This window comes from Candoia aspera, chromosome 5 (assembly GCF_035149785.1).
Source record: "Candoia aspera isolate rCanAsp1 chromosome 5, rCanAsp1.hap2, whole genome shotgun sequence".
In the NCBI taxonomy this organism is placed as follows: Eukaryota; Metazoa; Chordata; class Lepidosauria; order Squamata; family Boidae; genus Candoia; species Candoia aspera.
Window position 1 is genome coordinate 52,720,598 of NC_086157.1, and position 21,176 is coordinate 52,741,773.

Below are 21,176 nucleotides of genomic sequence, written 5' to 3' on the forward strand. Positions count from 1 at the left end.
TATAGAGGACACTCAGGTATTCGAACAGGCAGCCATATTCACTGTCTCACTGCTCCAGAGAGAATGGTATTGTTACTTTATATTTTACAAGTTCAAGTATAGGAAACAGATGCTATGGATGACCATGGAGATCTTCCTTACTGATAATGCCATGAGGTCCAGAGGCAGGAAATAAGTTTCAGCATTAAAAAATAATAAAATAATAATAATAATAATACATTATTGCCTTCTTTTTCTGCATAACCTTTTAGATATAGATAACAGTCAGCATGTATCACTAGTACAAAAAAATAATTAAACGAGTCAATTACTGTGATTTTTTATATACATATACATATGTGACCAAGATCACAACTACTACTGGTTATATTAGCACATGCACACAATGAAAACACTTATGTTGCACTCCTGATTTATTATATAATTTTATAATCAAATTGTAGTTTATAATATAAACTAAATGATCTGAATTCAGGATGATTTGAATTTTAGATATCATATGTATCTGTTTGGGCCAAGCACAAAATGACTAATGCTATCATATCTGAGCTTTTATATACGGTTTGACATAATGAGCATCACAAGGCAGAAAAAAAGATTTTTTTCATTTGAAATAATAATTTCAAATTAAAGTATCTGTGCAAGCTATAAATTTGGAACCATTTGTACTACTAACATCTTAAATTTTCAAAAAGCACTAGACTAAAATGCTACTATATACACTGAAAGGAAAACCTATCAAAATTTTAATTTCAATCCCAGCCAATCTGCTAATATGAACCTGCTAATACCCTTATGTCAGGCAACATAATCCTTTCTGAAAACTGCAAACTCTAATATAAGATAAACAGCTGAAAACTAGAAAGCAAACAAAATGTCAGGCAGCAAATAAAAACTGCAGTGAAACCCAATAATTCCAAAAACTGATGTGGTCAAGATGTGGCATATTTTACAAATAATAACACAAAATTTAGGCACAATAAGAGAAATAAAATCACATTGATTGGATAATAGCAACTGTAAATAAATCAGATTCAGTTGCTGATCATCAATTTTGGGGCTCCTAGCACATACTAATACCTTAGTTTATGCATAGTTAAATTCAAAGCTTTCTGCACTACAGTATGTGGCTAAAGATGTAAAGCCTACTTTAGATCAATTGGTGTCTGAAATAACAGCACAGCACAATCTGCATATTGGAGGATCCTCAAAAGTGGTTATAAGCAGAGGAAATATGAAAGATACTGTTTATGTTATTCTAAATTAATTTTCCATAATGTTTAAATACTTCTTTGGGATATTTTTTTTTTAAAAAATGTACTATTTTTATTTTCTGATTTTCCACTAGTACCTTGAGCTCAGCATTCTGTTTCTTCAGTCCTTCCACTGTATAAGAAATCTCCTTCCATGTTCCAAGCTTGGTTTTGGCACATTCTAGTATTTGCTCAGCTTCTTGCTTTGCTTCCAACCATTGTGTTGAATCTTTTAACATTTCATGTAACTGTTGTCGTCGGTTCTGAATGTGACCCTGCACTTCATCCCATTGGTTTTGTATTTTTTCAACTGCGAGAAATAAAGGCAAAAATAAAATATTTCTCTTTATATAAAGGCAAATTCCTATTTCTGTATAATGAGAAGAAATTAAGAAGCCTATTCTTTATTATGTTCAAAATTAAATTATTTCAAATGAACAAAATCTCAACCTAGAGCCTTTCAACTGTATATGTTGAATTAATTTTTCATAATGACATAAGCCCCATTACCCAATCAATAATTACCTCAACATTTTAAATTAAAAGAATCTGTGCCTTTGGCTTGAATACATGTCTAGATAATAATCTCAGCATTAGCCAGTGCATACAATCAGGGAATTATCAAAAGGACTATTGATTTAAAACACACACACACACACACACACAATGGATTACTGCTTTATCTGGTATCTCTAAGTGGAATCCTGTATGGATTATTGTAATCAGGTATTTCCTATTTCAGTTTATATGACCTACTTGCCACGTCGCAAATAAAAAATTAAAAACAGCAAGAAACCAAAAAAAAAGTGCTGCAGACAGTTCATATCTTTATAAAATTAACATAAGCTCACATAATTTCTTGACCCACATCCTGAGAGAAAATTAGGTCTTCAACCCCTTTTGAAAAACGTAGTGTCAACAAATCTAAAATAAGCAATTCAATCAGTAATGTAGACATTTTAATTACATTCATGCATGGCCAACTAACATGGTGTACAGCAATGAGGGAGATAAGGTGGGGGTAATTGATTATGATATGACACATATCACATGAAAGTACATCATAGGCACAATTTGCATTATGATATCATGATACACATTATGTAATTTTGATGAAATCAGGGCTGGGGACATCCATGCCAACCAGACATATTTATGGTATTCTTCTCTTTCATAAAATTATAAGAAATGACAGAATGATCATAATTAATCAAAACTGGCAAGGTAGTCTGAAATAACATGTAAACTTGTAAATTCAATTAATATTCTTTGCTTCTTTAAAATATAGTATGTGAAATCTTGAAAGCTCATTGAACTGACATAAATTTTAAAAGAAACAAATTATCTATGCAGAAATAATACTCAAAATACTGTCAGTCTTTGAATACCACTTCAGTGTATGATCACTGTGATTTATTATTTTATTATTCTGTCTTGCAGCAACCAGACAAAATTAATATTACCTAAGTAAGAATTACACAACAAAAATATAATTTGGATATCCTGTACATTCACTTTAATGGTTTGAAATCAGTGTATTAGACATATTTCAGTTTAACAAGCTGTGATCTTCAGTTGGCTCAGAAAAAGGAAGAGTTTGAAAATAATTCATCTTACTATTCTGACTAACTGTTCCACTAATTAAATATTGTGTTTGATAAGTAAAATGCTGACAAAGTTCATTATAGAAAACTTAAATAAAAAGTCTTATAGTAATGGAATTTTTAAATCATTAACCCAGAAGTATACCTAAAACAAGTATTTGTCACATTTTATACATACTAATAGCTCTGCTTTAATATGGAAACAAACAGTAGCCTTTGAAGTAGAGAAAAAACGTAGAGAAAATAATCCTTTTTGATTAAGCTTGGACATAATTTTATGCTTAATTATGAATTATTTGGCACACTAGAAAATAATATGATTCTTTATGCAAATAGAAATGTGTTATCTTTATTAATTGTTTCCTAAGAAGCAAAGAAAAAGCTTTGTTGTGATTTTGTAAGCTGAGCATAAAATAGTTTGAAAAATGTAGAATCCGTTGTAAGCATAAATAAAAGAAGAGATAATAATTGGATGAAATCAGTTTTATGAATTTAATCTGTAGAGAGTCTAAAGTCATCTGAATAGGGCAGTAGAGTTTTTTTAATACAAACACACACACACATAAGGGAAGACCTATTCAACAGTATGGATAGAATCTACATATCTAAGTGACTTAAAAAGAAGAAAAAAAATGTAAGAGTTTTCTATCATTTCTTCAAAATGCTTCACAGAGGAGGCAAATTTTGACCTTGGGAATTGAACAAGACATAAATACATATTAGAGGGGTTGAGCAAAAGGATACATCTGAGACAACAATCTCTCTTACATATGACAACATTTGTGTGGCAAGATATGTGTAGTCCAGTTCCACCACTTTCAAATGAAGAACAAAGAGAGATATAATTGTTTTGTGGTACAGAACCTAAGTTGTATGCAGAAGATCTCTAACTGAAGCTCTGAAAGCTACAGCTAAAATGTGGCAAGTATTGGGGAAAAAATCCATCTTAGACTCTAAGAACCAAAAGTAATCAGAAGAAACATAGACAATGCTGGGCTATAAGGATTACTTGTCTTACTTAGTATAAGACAGTTTTGTAAGACATTAGTGGTGGGGAAAATATCTTAAAAGTTGTAATAACACTGACTTAAATACTATAAATAATTGAAATTTATTGCAGAATGGGTCATATGCCCATGATAAAGTTACAAAACAATTTAAAACTCATTAGGTAAATTTTTAAAAACGTTATTTCGAGTCAAATTTTTAAGCAAAGAATAACACTTTCACATTCAAGGAATTTATTCATTTCTTAAAAATTTCCCTTGCCTGCCTACCCTGTACTATAGGATGACATGCAATTTGTAAAAACAATATATTAATAACAAAAATAAGATAAAGAAGAGTTTTGCAGAATAAGAAAATCTAATCCTAGGGCTGTGTCACAACTTTTCTGCACTGTGGCCTTCGGGTGATTGTGTCCTGCATATCAACCAGATGGAAATGAGGCCTCAAGGCTTCATACAGGAGAACTCTGAGGAACTAGGACTTCCTGAAAATACTGGCTTTTGTTTTTGTTTTAACCCACAGCAGTTAAACATGTCTATACTGAAACAGGTACATTTACTCAGTTTCAAAATTTGTTAGCATTAATCTTTTTAATGTGATTTTGACCTCAATATTTTGTATCTTCTCAATTTTTCAATTACCAACTCCTTCTAAAGTAAATCAAGGCATTTTTCTTCAAATTCAGGAAAAAATTCTTATTGTTTTATTGACCATCAGAAAACCGTATACACTTCTTATAGAAAATATGCAAACAACCCATTCTTATCCTTAAACAGAATTTTAACTAGAAAACTTAATAAACAAAACCCATAACATTCTGAAGAGGTTGGAAAATAACTTTCACAACTTCAATTTACAGCAACATGTTTTGTGTAATACGGCATTATAACGTTGCAAACAAACAAACAAACAATCGGTTTGCAACCAGTTTTCGCATTTATGACCATTGCACTGTCCAATGGTCATGTCATCACCATTCACCTGCTTTGCGACTGCATGTACAACTGTTGCAGTGACCCTATTCTTGCAATCCCTATTCTTGTGCTTCACAACAAGGAGAGTTAATGGAGAATGTGGAAATAACATTGCAAGTTGCAGTCATGTGATGTCACACTTAATGACCACGGTGCCTCGCTTAACAACCAAATGGGAAGTGACGTAAGTTTGTCATGGTCAGGTGATTTCTGCTTAGTGACTGTGGTGCTTAGTGACAGAATTGCCAATCCCAATTGTGGTTGATAAGCGAAGACTACCTATATTAGATATACCACCTCTCTTCTAGGAATATGAAGGATCTTATATAGGAACTTTATAACCACAAAAAATAATTCGGTGAGTAGGTTGGCTGCGAGTGAATAATGGAGCAAATCACTTTATAATAACAATGCATATTGGTTGTGTCCACTATTTTCTTTTCATATAAAGGGCACTCCATGATTGATGTTTTAACTCATAACACTATCCAGCTGGAAGGAAAGAAGCTAGATCTCTCTGAGTTGCTTTCATTGAATGAAAGAAGGCCTGCAATTATACACTTAATCATTTTTAAAACTGTATTCATATAAGCAAGTAATGATGATTTGTAACATGTTTTTCCCTATGGTGAACTTCTGTTCAGCTGACCCAGTAAATTATTTGTTCAGTGCTGATCCAAAAAACAAGAAAAGCAGCAGTGGATTTAAATCAGAATGAAACAGATGTCCTATGGACATCAGGAAAAAGAGCCATGGAACAGACTGCCTCAGGAAGTAAGGGACTCTTATTTGCTGAAGACATTTTAGCAGAGGCTAAATGGATGGCCATCTACTGTCATAGTGAATTTTGGCACTAGTAGCAGAGTTGGATTAGATGATTTCCAAAATATCTTCTATCCTGTCCATGTTTTGATTCTATGAAGACATAAAGAGAGTTCTACAAATATTGCAGTCTGTATAGGTTAGAAGAAAAAATGGGCTGGGATTTCTTTCTTAAACAAAAATCCCAAGCCTTTAATTTAGTTCAGATCTTTCTTCTTCAAAGTATATTATTCTTGACTTCTTAGGTTTATGCTGGGTGCATCTGGGCCTGCATGCAAGAAAATTACTAGGAATGTGACACAATTATGTTCAAAGACACAATCTGCAGAGCAGAAAGTATGAGTTTTAAACAATTAGCATTTAAATCCTAGAGTATAGATACAGATATACTCTAGGATTTAAATGCTAATTATTTAAAACTCTTATTTTTATATATGTATAATTTTGTATATGTCAGTAGACAGATCTGCTTATACAGTTGCAATAAAGCAACTAATCTAGATGTGTCTTGTCTGTGTGCTTTCTAAATACTGGGTTAAGTGTCTAGACAGTCTAGATTTATTACCATGTCTGGCATGAAGCCTAACAATAAAAATCAAGCACGTTAGATAAAAATAATAATATGAACTATCAAAGTTAGCAAGTATGAAAATATATAATTTTGTACATTTTTTAAAATACTTTTGAAGACTGTTATAGGAAACAACTCATTAATTTTTGCCTACTCTTCATATTATGGTTATTAATCAAGGGTGATGATGTATGTAATTGTTTATCTCTAGTCCAGCATTTTGCTTGAACTTTGGCTATATTCTTAAACAAGCTATTTGAGGGAACAAGTTTTTAATTAGGAATGTAGCTGTTGTTCATGGATGAAGAAATCTTTAATAATTGCTCCAAAAATTTCAAGAGCACTTTTTTTTCCAGAAATGCATTTAGAAATGGGATATAAAAATAATAAAATGCTGTTCCATTTCATCTGAATATAAACATAATGTTATCATTTTTAAAATAAACCAGCTCTGTTGAAAAACTTAAAAGACTTTTATATCTACTGATGCAAAAATATGCTGCAATTTAAGGTTAGAAATATCTAAAATATATAACTTATTTAATAAAGCATAAACCCAGTAAACTGAAGGCTTTTCACTGCTACAACACTCATTGTTCTCTGGGACACATCCATTCTTACACTGTATTTTCTGAGATTTGTAGCAACCCAGCAGGCTTTAAACCTAAATAATGTAGCATTGCCATACTTTTTCTCATGTTTTTCTCTTGCTATGACACAAATTTAATAGTTTCAGAAACATTTATATACGTTTACATTTTTTTCCTGGAAATCTAACATGAGGTAAAAATAATAGAACGAAAATATGCCATATGCCATAATTTTTGTACATAAATCATTGGAGAATAGAACATGGCATGTAGCCAAATACACCTAGCCAAATACACCAAAATAGAAATACCCAGAATAATGGACCTCATCAACTTCTGCCTTACAACCTACTTTCAGTTTGATGGACAAATATACCAACAAATCAAAAGAACACCCACGGGATCAACTATTTCAGGACTCATAGCAGATATTGTAATGCAGCATCTGGAAAGGATAGCACTGCCAGGCATACTACCCAAAGTATGGATTCAGTACGTGGATGACACTTTCATCATAATAAAAAAGGAACAACATGAAATAATCAACAACATCTTCAATGGAATAAAATTCACAAGGAAAGAAGAAAGCAACAACACACTACCTTTCTGGAACATCCTCATCAGTAGAGGAAATGATGGCAAGTTAGAAACATAAGTCTACAGGAAAGCTACCCAGACCAACCAAGTGCTGCATTACCAAAGTAACAACCCAACCTCCCACAAGAGGAGCTGTGTAAGAACATTATTCAGATGAGCGCTCACACACTGCAAAAAACCAGAACACCAGAAGGAAACAGATCATCTATACAGCATCTTCCAACTAAATGGATACCTCCTCAACTTTATCAGAAAGTCCCTCACCACTCAACCCACTACAACCCAACCAACAGAAGCTATATCAGAAACATCTCAAAAACTACCAACAGACTGTTACAACTGCATGGCATCACCGTAGCACATAAACCAACTAAAGTTCTTCAAAACATACTAAGTAACCCAAAAGACCCACTAGCCCAAGAAGAAAAAACAGGAGTTATTTACAACATACAGTGAAAGGACTGTAACAGCCACTATATAGGACAAACAGGCAGAAGATTAGCAGAACGCATCCACGAACACCAACTAGCCGTCAGAAGACATGATGAAAACTCCTTAATCTCACAACACATGGACAGACTTAACCATACTTTCAATTGGGAAACTGTGAGTATCCTAAACCAAGCCAAATCCAAAAATGCCAGAGAATTCCTGGAAGCCTGGCACTCAGACAAAGCAGCCATCCACAGACACATAGAGGTAAACAACATTTACATACCATTCAGAGAAAACAGAAAAACCAAAAGACAAGAACACCTCCTCACCAGCAATCAACACCCACATATGCAAAGATTAATACTAGGATTAATACCAGATGAACAATCAAACAGCACAATACACCCTAACTGTTAACCTAGTCAGACAACCAACCAGCAAACAACAGCCCAACCAAGGAACTCCCAAGGAGAGAACAACACCTCCACCAACACAAACTGGACAGTATATAAACAGAGAGCAAGGCCCACTCCCTTTTCGCACTGAAGATGTTGCCTAGTTTAGCAATGAAATGTCTGCAAGAAAACAAGGCTGAGAGAGTCCTTGGTGTAGTGCAACCCTGAGCTACAAATATTCGCTTCGATTGGCATGGCATGTAAGTTGTGTGTAGTCATGTTTTGCTGCATATGCTTCAAGCATACTTGTGTCAAATGATTTTTTTAAAAAAAAAATAGCATCTGTAGCCAAAAGATACATAGTGGTAATCCATGATTACCAATTACTAGGAAGAAGTACCAAGTACCAAATCAGTTATGATTACTATTACTATTAAAAAAAACATATATATAAGATAATTTACTAAATTGTTACATAAGACAATATAATAAATATTATCCTATGCTATGTAGAAAGAATAAAAATGAAACTAATAAAATTATTTTATACTAATAGGTTTTAATAATTAGACTGTTAAACAAAATTATTGAAAGATTAAATGTGATAGACAACAATAGTACAATGAAATAAATGTAAATTTTATTTGGCATATTTAAATGTTAGCAGTGGTCATTTTTTGACAAATTTTACAAGCTGCATTGCAAACTTTAGTAGCACAGCAATGCAAACTTTAGCAACACAGCAATGCAAACTTTAGCAACACTAAATTGTACAATAGATTATAGTCTGAAAGAAGTAAAAAAAAACAACTGATAAGTACGGTCAGGCAGTTTTGTAAATATTGTGCAGGTGAGTTTCTCTATAAAATAAAGAATAACATTTTTGCCCAGACTCACATGTATATAGGCATTCAAGAAAAGGGCCCAGCACCATATCGTAGCTGCACTAGCATACAATATATAGGAAATCTCTGATTTGCTTATCTGATTGTCAGTATTTTATCCAGTTATTTTAAGCAGTTTTAAAATTCTTTAATTCTTACAGCTACTGGCGTTTGAGGAAAAGTACAATAGCTACAATAAAATGCTATAAATAATTTTATTTGTAAGCAAACACTAATAGATCATTATGCAGAAATGAGTCTGGCCTTCATGAGGAGCTGCACTTATCCTAAAACCGTAAGATCTTAATCTTTTCTGCTTTAGGTAAAAAAGGTAAAAAAGAGAAGGAGAGGGACAGGGAGAAGTAGGCAAAGTAAAAGAAGTGTATGACTTCCACATCATAATCATACAGAAGAGAATCAAAAATTTCCCATAATATCTGACCTAACGTTTTACTCAAAGACAACATCTAACATTCAGGGAAACATGACAACTTCTAGTATATAGGTAAAAACAGCAATTTCAAGGTGTTTTTCAGGAAAAATTCACCTAATATTTTTGAAATAATAATACCAACAACCACAATAATAATGTTCCTTTCATTTATAAGGTCTTACTGTGCTCTCATAGAAGAGTCAAGAAAGTGGTATGCCAACAGCCTAGTGCCCTGAATAAATGACTTGTGTTGCTTGCATTCACCTGACTGCTTCAGCCATACACACTTGTATCTTGAGGACAATATAGCTTAATGCAAAACTACACTTGACTTTCACAGCTGCTATATAAAGAGTTTTCATGTCGGGTACCATTCATTTAAAATCTATTATAGCACTGAAAATTTCACAAAAGGTTTTTTTTTAAAGCATATTAAAAAGAAAACAAATTTGCACATATTTCAAGCCGATTTCAGTCCCAAAGGTTTTTGGGCAGGAAGGTATTTTCAGGAAGCATTTGCAGTATGAAAAGCATTGCCAAAAGTCAGGCAGAACATGAGTGGAGCAACCTGTCTCTAATTTTCACAACTTCACCACCAGTTTCATCATCCCTCTGAAGATGCAATTTCCAATTCTTCTTGAAGATCTCCCAATTTCTATAAGAGGTTTTTTATGGAATGCAGAGGAGGTCTTACAACATAAACAGTTAAAAAAAACACTTAATTTTTAAGATACAATCCAGGATTCTTACATATTTAAAATATTAAATACAAAAAATACATTACTTTGATCAGTGATTGCTGTTCGAGCCTCTTGATTACTAGTTTTATTTTTCAGATTCTGAGCTGCGGTTATTAATTCTTCCAGCTGTGGGCGCCTTTGTTCAAGATCTTGTAATGTTGCCTGAAATCATAAATATATTTGATATTTCTGTTATTATTTCTATTTTTATTGTTAAGGTACTGTTCAACAAGACATGTAACAGCCAATTAAAAGAAAATAGCAAGTGAGGGATAACCGATCATAACAGATGTTTAACATAATAAAATTGTACAACAACCTAACAAATACAAAAAAGTTATGTTAATTAAAACTGTAAAACCAGTAAAGGTAATACAATTCTAACAAAATAATCAATAGAACAATTCAAATAAAATCCATAAACAATAAATTTTGAAAGTGTGTATGTTACAGTTTATGATGGATGGATGGATGGATGGGTATGTGTGTGTGTATGTGTATATATATGACATGAGGTATCACTTCTCTCTTAGCATTGATGGAACAGAATGGTATGTTTAATAGCAGTCACTTCTGTAACTTTCAGTGGGGAAAAGTGAAGTATAGAAAATGTATGCAATCACATATGCCCATAGACAATGGATATTATTGTTCTCTCCTAAGAGGAATATATTATGTAAGGAATTAAATTTATTTGAGATGAATTGACAATACTTTATTTTAAGTTCAGAGATCAAAATACCAACTTTGTTGTATACAATGTTTCTGAACATATTTCACAAACAAATGTGACCAGCTTGTGTAAGATGTAATGGGATGAGAACACTTACATAAATCAAGACATTATGAAAAAACAGTCACACTAGATATCCTAGCACGTTGGTCTGTACTCTGCATTTGAGAAGGCACTTCTTTCAAATACTGTAGCAAAACAAACCCTTTCTTAAATGACAATAAAGGTAGGGATGATCAATAGTTGCCAGACTTTGCAATAGCATTCAATCTCTCCTTTAAAATGAAAATTAAAAACTAACATAATATTTTAATGAATAAAAACATAAAATACAAATATTAAATTTATTATAAATAAATACCAGTACTATTATATTATACAACCTTATTATCCATGCAAGATTCTCCTTTGTGTTACCTTCACCTATTTTATAAACATAGTTTGCTAAGCCACCATGGTACATATACAATTATTTATCTCTATTTATTCGAAGAACCATCAGTTCTATGAATTTACTATAAATTCATTCAGCTTATATATGACTGGGTCCATATATCATATTATCCCACAATTTGGTGAGGTGTGATATGTTAATCCAAATCAAGCAAACTACATTATGGCTTAGCACAAGGTGTGAATCCAGTCACAAAAGATGGGAAAAAGAGATGTTGATGTTCTTATGGCTTAGTACAATTTCATTTTTGTTCAGTAAACAAAAATAAGGAAATGAAAAAATTAGGGTGGAAATCTACTATGGATTTCTTTATAACTCTATACTAAGTACTTATAGAAATTAGTGTGATTTATTTAATACTTTAGTTTTTGTCACCTTTATAGCTATTTTTAAAGGAATACTTTTTGTTTGGATAAATCTCATGTTTTAAACCTATACATTCAAATAAAGTGGATTTGGGAAATACTAGGATAATAAAAGGATATGTTCCAAAGAAAAAATCTTTGATGGGGTTTTGCTACTAGCCTAATACATTTTCCATATATTTAGGTAGTAACTATTCAAGGAAAAAGCAATTTTCAGGTTCTTAAGTTTTATAGATTCTTTACATAAAAGTGTGATTGAAATATAAAACAAACTGTTAAAGTCAGTAACTGAATGTGATAAAGTATATCATCTTAGAAAAGTGAATGATTTCAGATCTGAAGTGCAAAAAGTGTTTAGTTGCATGTTAAAAAACAAAAACAAAGAATTAGTTGTTAAGAATTATTCTTATATCTAGAGTAAAATTTGGGTAGCAAATACTTAATCCAGGTCTATAAAACAAGAGGGCAGGTCCACATCACCTGTATTCATCAAAACATAAATGCCCCTCTCATCAGGGCAAATGTTATCAGTTTCAATTAAGATACTTTCAAGATCATTTAATATAAACTAAACAAAGTAAGAGCTAGAATAACTAGATACAAGAATATCTTCAATCAGCTACCCTGCACTGCCATATCTGATTTAAAAAGGCTATTGTGACACAGGATCTTAATGTGTTAAAGCAGTCTTTTCTCAACAGGAAAGTTCTTAAATTCAATTCAAAGATTAATAGGAGTTAAATGAACATTATCAATTACACCTGCTAGATTTAAATTTCTAATTAGCAAATAGCACATTTCACTAGGAATTTTGGCGAAGATGACAGACCTGGAGTGGTTCCTGTGCACAGAATTAAGAGAATAAAATGTAAAGCTTGCTGGTCCAGGTTACCTGTAGCAGAACTATAGGAAAACAACATAAAACACTGGAGAAAAACCTGCTCCTGTTTTATTTTGTCAGCACCTATGTTTCAAAAAATCATCTTCAAGTAAGAATTATCATGAATTGAGGAATGTCAATAAGCAAGATCTATCAGGTTAAATGTTTCTGTCTCATCACTAAAATATAATCCCATTACAAGCTATCATTATGTGAGAATAATCCACTGGTTCAAGGTCTATTTATTTTCTGTGAGTCAAGATTTTTTTCCAGATTTAGGCATGTGTAGTAAAGTAAGGGTGGATTTTCCTATGGACATACAATTCATGGGACTATTTTTGCAAGCTAGCAGAGTGTTCTTCACCAAAGGGGAAATCATTATGGCACAAGTTTGAATGTATAGTTTCCTTCATAGCTCTATCTTTCCCATAATTTTCTGGAAGCAGATACAGCTGATATTTTGGAACCTGGTTCACTGGATTGGGTTTGAGCCACTATTGATAGTCTAGCTTTCCGCTGATTGAGTCTATCCAACAAATTCTCCTGAATTTTATATGGAACTTCATCAATCTTCTAATCATGTTTTCCTTACCTGTTTTTTTTATCAATACATTCTCTTTCCTGGCTTAAGCATTCATATAGGCTAACCAGCTTGGTGAATTTGGCACTATTTGAGGGTAATACAATACCCAAATTAGCAGGATTCAAGGGCATTTCTAAAGAATCTTTGAACACTCAAGCTGATAAAATATAATTGCAATTTGGGGTTTATATTTATTTGCCTGGCTTCTGCTGAGGCTCCACCCCAGCTGAGGTCCCACCTGGAACAGGAAGCCCTGACAACAGTGGCTCATTCCTCATCACTCTTTGGTGAGATTACTGCACTGCCCTTTTAATGGAACTGATTTTGAAGACCACTTGAAAACTTCAGTTGGTACAAATTGCAGTATTTGTTGTTGGCATGTTACAATCCATGTAGGGACATAACACTATGCTGCAGGCATTGCAATGGCTTCCAATGAGTTTTCAGGTGCAATTGAAAGTGTTGGTTTTAATTTATATAATTCTGCAAGATTGATTCCAGAACACCTTCAGGAGTGCCTATTTCATGCACAATTGCTCTGCCCTGTATGGTCCTCATGGGAAAAGTTACTGGTAGTCATTCATTTTTGGGAGGTGATGGGATCAAATTACCTGAAGCAGTATTTTTCACTAAGGGTCCCTGTCCATACTTCCTGAAGCCTCCCTTCCTGACACATAACTTGAGGACTTTGATGTCTGGTCTGAAAGACTTGAAGGTTTGAGGGAATTAGATGCCCTTGGTTCAATTACTTATTATGGATATTTTTGTCTTATTTTGTTTTTATGTTTATACTGTAAATTGCAAGGAGTCCCATATGATTATGGAGATATACAAAAATAAGTAACTAAATAAAAGTTTATTAGACTGGAAACAAGTATTGTGTGTTCTTCCTCTTTTCTCCCATGTGCTCATAAGACATCACATTTTTCTTGCATTATTTTCTTGTCTTATTTGAACCATAAAGGCCAGTATTATAACTGAATTTACACCATACCCTCTACTCTCCATCATTATTCTCCTTTAGAGAGGAGAATTAAATGATTATGGAGCTATGAAACAAAAAAAAAATTAGTGAACAGAGATGAGAAAAAGGAGAGTGGAATATTATACAGTTATAATAAAATGAAAAGACAAAAATCAAGATAATTAAAAGAATCTTCAAGATTAAAACAGAATAAAAAATCTGAACATTAAAGCTTTTCCTTGGTATTAGAAAAGTCATATTTTGGATTAAGAAAAACTTTAAAATGTTAGTGACACTATTATTGTAATTTGTAGTATTATTTATAATAGTAATTTATAGTCATGCACAGGAAATTCTACCTTAATATATACAGTAATGAGAGAAAATCAGGAAAGATACTAAGCTGATACTAAGCTGATTTACAAAGAAAGAAAACAGAGTTTACAGCTCTCAGCAATTAATTTTAGATATGATACTTTCTGTTTTACATATTGCACCCTGTGCAATTATTTATCAAATGGGAACAGGCATTAATCAGCAAAATATATCAAACAGCATTTCTGATTATGTTTGTGACATATTTTAAAAATAATTTCATAGTAGCTGACATCAGAGAAAGATTAACATGTAAGCTTTACAAAATGGATTATTTATAACTTCGTATAAATTTTATAAAAAGTATAAATAAGCTCTTTTTTTCTTTCCTGTGTAAAGAATTTGCTTTTCTCTTCTTGCCAGCATAATAATTAGGTCTTTTCACTTTACATGGGAAGATGTTCTAACTTCATTAATCAGTTTCTAGCAGGAAATAATCTTGTTTCAAAAACAGACATCATTTTCTCCTACTTAAGTTAGATTTTTACAATACATTTATGCAAGCAAAATATTATTTCAGGAATTTAAATATTCATTCATCATAATGAATGCCATGGACTTTCTTATTTTCACAAATATTATTTAATAGATCCATAAAATATTTAAATGTGCAAAATGTGCAAAAATGGGAAAAATCTAAGAAAGTATATGTTAACATATAAAAAGATAATAGCAATACACACATTTGTATTCTGTCATCTATAAATTGGACAGTATAAGATAGAAAAGCCATTCCATTTGGTAAAAAAATAAAATTAAACATGTTAATTTAGTTGAATACATGAAAAGTTACTCATCTTCACAGAATCCTCCATGAGGTGGCTTATCAGGGTCAACAGATCAACATGCACTTAGAATTCAATATTCTCCCATATTCTTTAAACAAGGGTTAATTTTTTAGATTAACCTAATAAAAACTGAATCCAATCTCAGGTAGGAAGAACCCAACCAGAAACTAAGCAGGTGATTAAAAAGACTAAACATAGCACCTATAAACAGGCATCATTTATAAACCATAAGCCTAGAAATTAAGTCTTTAAGCCTAAGAACTATAAGCCATTAAAAGCTCCTTGCAAGCTCTAACTCAGAAAGCAGAACTTTATACACAAATGAGCAGAGCTTTACACAGAAATAGTTTTGTTTTTCTGACCTTGATCGGGCTGACACAATGCCTGACTAAAGGGTTAATTGCTTCTCACAAGTACCTTTGCACTTAGAAAACTATAAAAAGTTTGTGCATGTGCATGTGCATGTACACACAGACACAGACATACATGCAATGCTACCCTTAACAGAAAGGGGAGTGGAAGTCATAACAAGTTAACCGTAGTAATATTGGGGGAAATGTAACTACTGAAATCCTTATGGCAAATTTAAAATATCACTAAAATAGTCATAGCTTTCATTGCTCTTAATTTAAACATTTAATCTTCTGTTCTTTTGTTCTACAGATATATAAATAGAGAAAACAATGTCAAATATTCTGATAGAAGAGAATATCTGTAGCTCAGGGCTGAACTGTGGAGTCCTTGGTACCCTCTGAGCTTGGTTGTTTCCTTGCAGACATTTAACTGCCCGACTAGGTAACATCTGCAGTGCTAGTGAGTGTGGGGTTTGCTCCCTGCTTATACACAGTAACTTGCCCTGCCAGTGTTTGTGGTGTGGTTTCCTCTTTGGTAGTTCCTTGATTAGGGTATTGTTTTTTGCTTGATGTTTTGTCTGGTGTTAATCCCTGTTTATCTGGATGTAGGCTCCTGGAGAGGATATGTTTCCTTCTTAGCTTTTTTATTGTCTCTTTTGAATGGTTTGTAAATGTGATTTATCTCTCTGTGTCTATTGATGGCTGATTTGCCTGAATGCCAAGCTTCCAGCAATTCCCTAGTCTTTTTGGATTTAGCTTGGTTTAGGATGCTCACAGTTTCCCAGTTGAAACTATGGTTGAGTCTGTTGTGAAATTAAGAGTTTTCATTGTGTCTTCTGACTGCTGGTTGGTGTTCATGGATGCACTCTGCTAGTCTTCTGACTATATGTCCTAGATAGTGGTTATTACAGTCTTTACACAGTACGTTGTAGATGACTCCTTTTTTTTTTCCCTTGGCCTACTGGGTCTTTTGGCTTTCTTAAGATGCTTTTGAGGGCTTTAGTTGGTTTGTGTGCTACAGTGATGCCATGTAGTTGGTTGTTTAGTCTGTTGGTTGTTTCTGAGATGTTTTTTGATGTATGGTAGTGTTATCCTTTTCATAGCTTGTGTTGGTTGTGCTGTAGTAGGTTGTGTGGTCAGGCCCTCTTTGATAAAGTTGTGTGGGTATCCATTTTGTTGGAAGATGTTGTAGAGGCAGTCTGTTTCCTTTTTTGGGTGTTCGACATAGACAATAGACACACAGACATCAATAAACACATAGAGATAAACTTCATTTACACACCAATCAAAAGAGACAGTAAAAAAGCTAAGAAGGAAACCAAGACTAGAACACAGCAGCCTGCACCCAGATAAGCAGGGATGAACACCAAACAATCAAGCAGAAAACAAGACCCTAATCAAGGAGCTCCCAAGGAGAAAACCACACCCCACCAACACTGGCAGGGCAAGCTACTGTGTATAAACAGGGAGCAAAGCCCACACTTACTAGCACTGATGATGTTACCTCATTGGGTAATGAAACGTCTGCAAGCAAACAACCAAGCTCAGAGAGCACCAAGGACTCCACAATTTCAAATATTTTAAACTGCATTTTTTTTTCACTAGAAGGAAATAACGACAATGTTGCATAATAAAACAAAACAATACAAAAAGCCAAAAAACAAAACAAAGCACCGAAAGATAAAAAAATACTAGAATGTTAGAAAATATACCCCATACAGTTATGCTCATGCAAACTGTAGCTTTTATATTGAACAGTGTTAGATTTGGCAGACAGGTAATTACTTTAAGGCAATCAATCAATCAATCAATGGAGAGATGCATATAGATTTCTATATTTTTCTGTTTTAAAAAGGTAAGTAGTAATTAAAATTATTTGCTGACAAAACACTTCTGTTGATCAGATGCTCGTTTTGAAAATGGGGATTGAGAATCTTTTTAATAATAGGGTTATAAATTTTTAGAAAAATATTCCAACACACAAAGGCAAAGAATGATTTGCATGTATCATTTACTGTTCAACTTATATACTGATTTTGACTATAATTTGTCATAGAATCCAAACATAAGAAAAATTGGTCCACTAAAGACAATATATAGACTGAGTTTTATTTTTTACCTGTATTCACAACATTTTGCAAGTATGTAAACACTTGTATGAAAAAAGACAAATAATCAGATCAGATCTGTATTTAAAACAGGTTTGCTAAAAAACATGAATGCAAAATATTTTATTTTTTTTACATTTATAGACATGTAATTGTAGCTATTTGTATTAATACATAGAAAAATCAGTATCTACATATTTTACGTACCTTTTGTTTGATGATCATGTTATTGATTTCATCAAGATCACCCACAGTGACTATCTGGGATTTTATCATTCGATCCAGTAAAGAAAGCCAGTCATTGAGATTTGCCCAGGCCTTATTGAAATCAGCCAGGGCTGGTACCTCCAGAAGCAAAGATGATGGCATTTCTTGTTTGGAGATGGTCGTTTCCTTGGTTACTAGAGTTTCTGTAACCACAGTAACAGTTTGGTTAAAAAGTTACTGAAAAGGGGAGAGTACATTAATATAATTCTTGCAATAGTAATCATTTGAGCATTATTATTTATTTATTTATTTCAAATGTCCTCATTAGCAGTGATACTCAACTTTTTTGTTTTGTTTTAATAATTAATATGCATTTATGTGCATCTAGGCATAATTATAGCCTTGCAAAATGGCTCTTATCTGGAGAGGAGGGAGGCATAACTTAATTTGCAGATGAAACAATTGAGTTAGTCTATTTCTCTGTAGCTTTCTGACTTCCTTATACCTGCATTTTTTTAGTGCCATATTACCATGGAAGAGATAAGCTAGCTTCTGATTTCCTCCAAGCTGACTGATGTTCCAGTACCCTCTAGTACTGTTTCCATGATGATCTGGTACAGGAAGATGAACAGATTCAAAAGGGGATGGGAAGAGACTAAGAGCCCCGCTGCCTTCCCTAACAGTTAGGCTTATTTTAAAATATAAATGTAAATCCAACCTTCACATTTATCAGAAATTTCTCTATCCCCATTCCATTATATGAGAAGTTTTTGTTTCACTTTACATTCCACAAACAAATTTTTGTATTTATTTATCATATTTATATATTACTCCTAAACATACAGTTTCTTCCCATGATTACAATATGAATCATTTTCTAGCTAGGAAAATCAGGAACATCAGGGTTTCCTAAAAACAAAACCCAATAACAGTATCACATAAAAAGTAAGCATTTCCTAAATCTGGAATCATATTGCATGGCCCTTTTATGGGTATCTGAAACCCTAAAACAGATTATAGGCTATTTCAAAATGTCTAATGGTAGCAGAGACTACAAATAGTATTCTACATGCTACACATTCATAGGCATCTTATGCCAGCTAAACAATATCACACTACTTTATACCATATTAAATTATTTAGAAATAGCTGCTTTTTACTGCACTGTATAAGGCTGTCTAGAGCTTTAATTATAACCTTTTTGCATAAGGCTAAGAAAACTTGAGCTGCTGGACTTGTGGGGACATGGCTTACTGAACAGCTGTGTCTACAAGTTCCGTGGACAGAACTGACAGCAGCTGGGTTTTTTGGGGGGGGTGGGCAGGTTTTTTCCTGAAACCCGGAGCATTTTCACAGACAAAGAAAATGCTTGGAATCATCCCATCTGTCCTCTGCAATAACAACTTGCAGTCTGAGAATTGCAAACAGTGTTTGCGCTGCTCAGGTAAGAGTTGCCGGGATGCTGGGACGTCATTATTTCCAAGCCACGCTGTAGCCTTAAGGGACACTAGGTCAAGCCACCCCATTTCTAAATCACCCAATTTATATTCAGTTATGTACCTAAGAGAGACAGCAAGGAGAAATGATCTCTCTTGGTATTTGTCGTTATTTCTGGGATTAATTTTCAAAAATCTTTTTAAGCTTTGGCTTGTTTTCCCATTTGGACAGTGAGGAGGATTGAAAATAAATAATCTCCCTGCTATTATTTTTGTATTGAATTTGAAGGATTTAACATTTTCCTACACATTGAATCTGCTGTTTCTAATCTTCAGTTTTCTGCTCACTTTCTCTGAGAGCTGCTTGTTAGCATACTTTCTCCTGTGTCAACACCTTTCGGAGATCTTCTATTAACTCATTAACTCCTACGTTTGCCAGTCATGTATCTTGTTGTTGTTTATTCGTTCAGTCACTTCCGACTCTTCATGACTTCATGGACCAGCCACGCCAGAGTCAAGTACCCAAGGGGTGCCACGAAACATGGAGGATTTCAAGGAGATTTTCTTAGAGTTCTGTTGTGAGCTTTGCTGTGAGTTTAAACAGATCTTTAAACAGATCTTTTATGATATTCTGCAAGATATTCGGGACATTGCAGAAAATATCAGCTTTAAAAATGCTGAGGAGGTTGTGGAAGAAGTTGAATCTAAGAAAGAAGGAGATGTTTCTACCGACAGTGAAACTGAAGCTCTTGTTGTGCCAGATGACCAGATTTTGGTATTGAAGGAGGTAAAAGAACAGACTGAATTGCAAATCACAAATGCAGTTGTTTTTTTGATGGAATGTTATAGGAAAGAAGAAGCTGTGTTCTGTGGGAGCTTTTTTTTTTCTCTTTTACTGAGAAGTCTGAGTTTCCAAGGGGGGCAGTTGGGCTGTTTGATTTCTGTATGAAAAATGCCTTGTGTGTAATATGGAGTTATGTAAATGTTTTGGTTTATTTTGAGGTGGGATAGAGAATTAAAAATGTTTATTTGAATTGATATTAAGGCTTATATGATTTTATCTTTCTTTAATTATTTGGATTAAGATTTACTGGGTTGTTTTTAGAGTTGTTTGATTTTTAAGATTTATAAGATATAATAATATTTGCTTGGTTTTAGGTTTAATATGGTTAAGATTGTTATAGTATTATTAATTATAAAAGTAAACAATTTAAATGTTTTTATTTAAATGTTTGATTTCTATTATAGTGGACAGAAATAGATAGAATACTGGTAGAAAGGAAAAATTAAATAATTTGGGGGGGCAAAATTGATTTGGAGGTCTATATATTTCTTTTTCTTTTAATATAAAGGGAAGGAGCAATTGTATTTAGTGATTTTTATAATGTGCTAATAGAATGATTTATAGAAATAATCTGATCTTGGTTTGATATAGAGTAAGGGATTGATTATAGAAATTGCTGTATCTTCTTGTTGTTGAAAGCCACCTCTTTATGTAATCTTCAAAAGTATATTATGAATAATTATAAGTAAAATTTTGTAATTTTTATCTTTGTTTCAAACTTAATAAAATAAAAAAAGAAAATTTGAGCTGCTTTAGCTTTTTTCTTGTGTTTTACACTCT

The 21,176-nt window shown here is 33.0% G+C and overlaps 1 protein-coding gene across 4 annotated transcripts in view; it reads right to left on the bottom strand.

Moving 5' to 3' along the window:
* Nucleotides 1-21,176, bottom strand: part of DMD (dystrophin) — an 895,878-nt gene that overhangs the window by 207,592 nt on the left and 667,110 nt on the right. For all 4 annotated transcript variants that reach the window (XR_010068066.1, XM_063305215.1, XM_063305211.1 and 1 more), the window contains 3 exons: nt 18,117-18,319; nt 10,351-10,468; nt 1,352-1,563 (listed from right to left, as the gene is read on the bottom strand). Coding sequence is in view for 3 of the 4 variants with exons in the window: in XM_063305215.1 (XP_063161285.1) it covers nt 1,352-1,563; nt 10,351-10,468; nt 18,117-18,319 (533 nt within the window). In the remaining variant the exon portion in view is untranslated. The remainder of the gene's footprint in view (nt 1-1,351; nt 1,564-10,350; nt 10,469-18,116; nt 18,320-21,176) is intronic.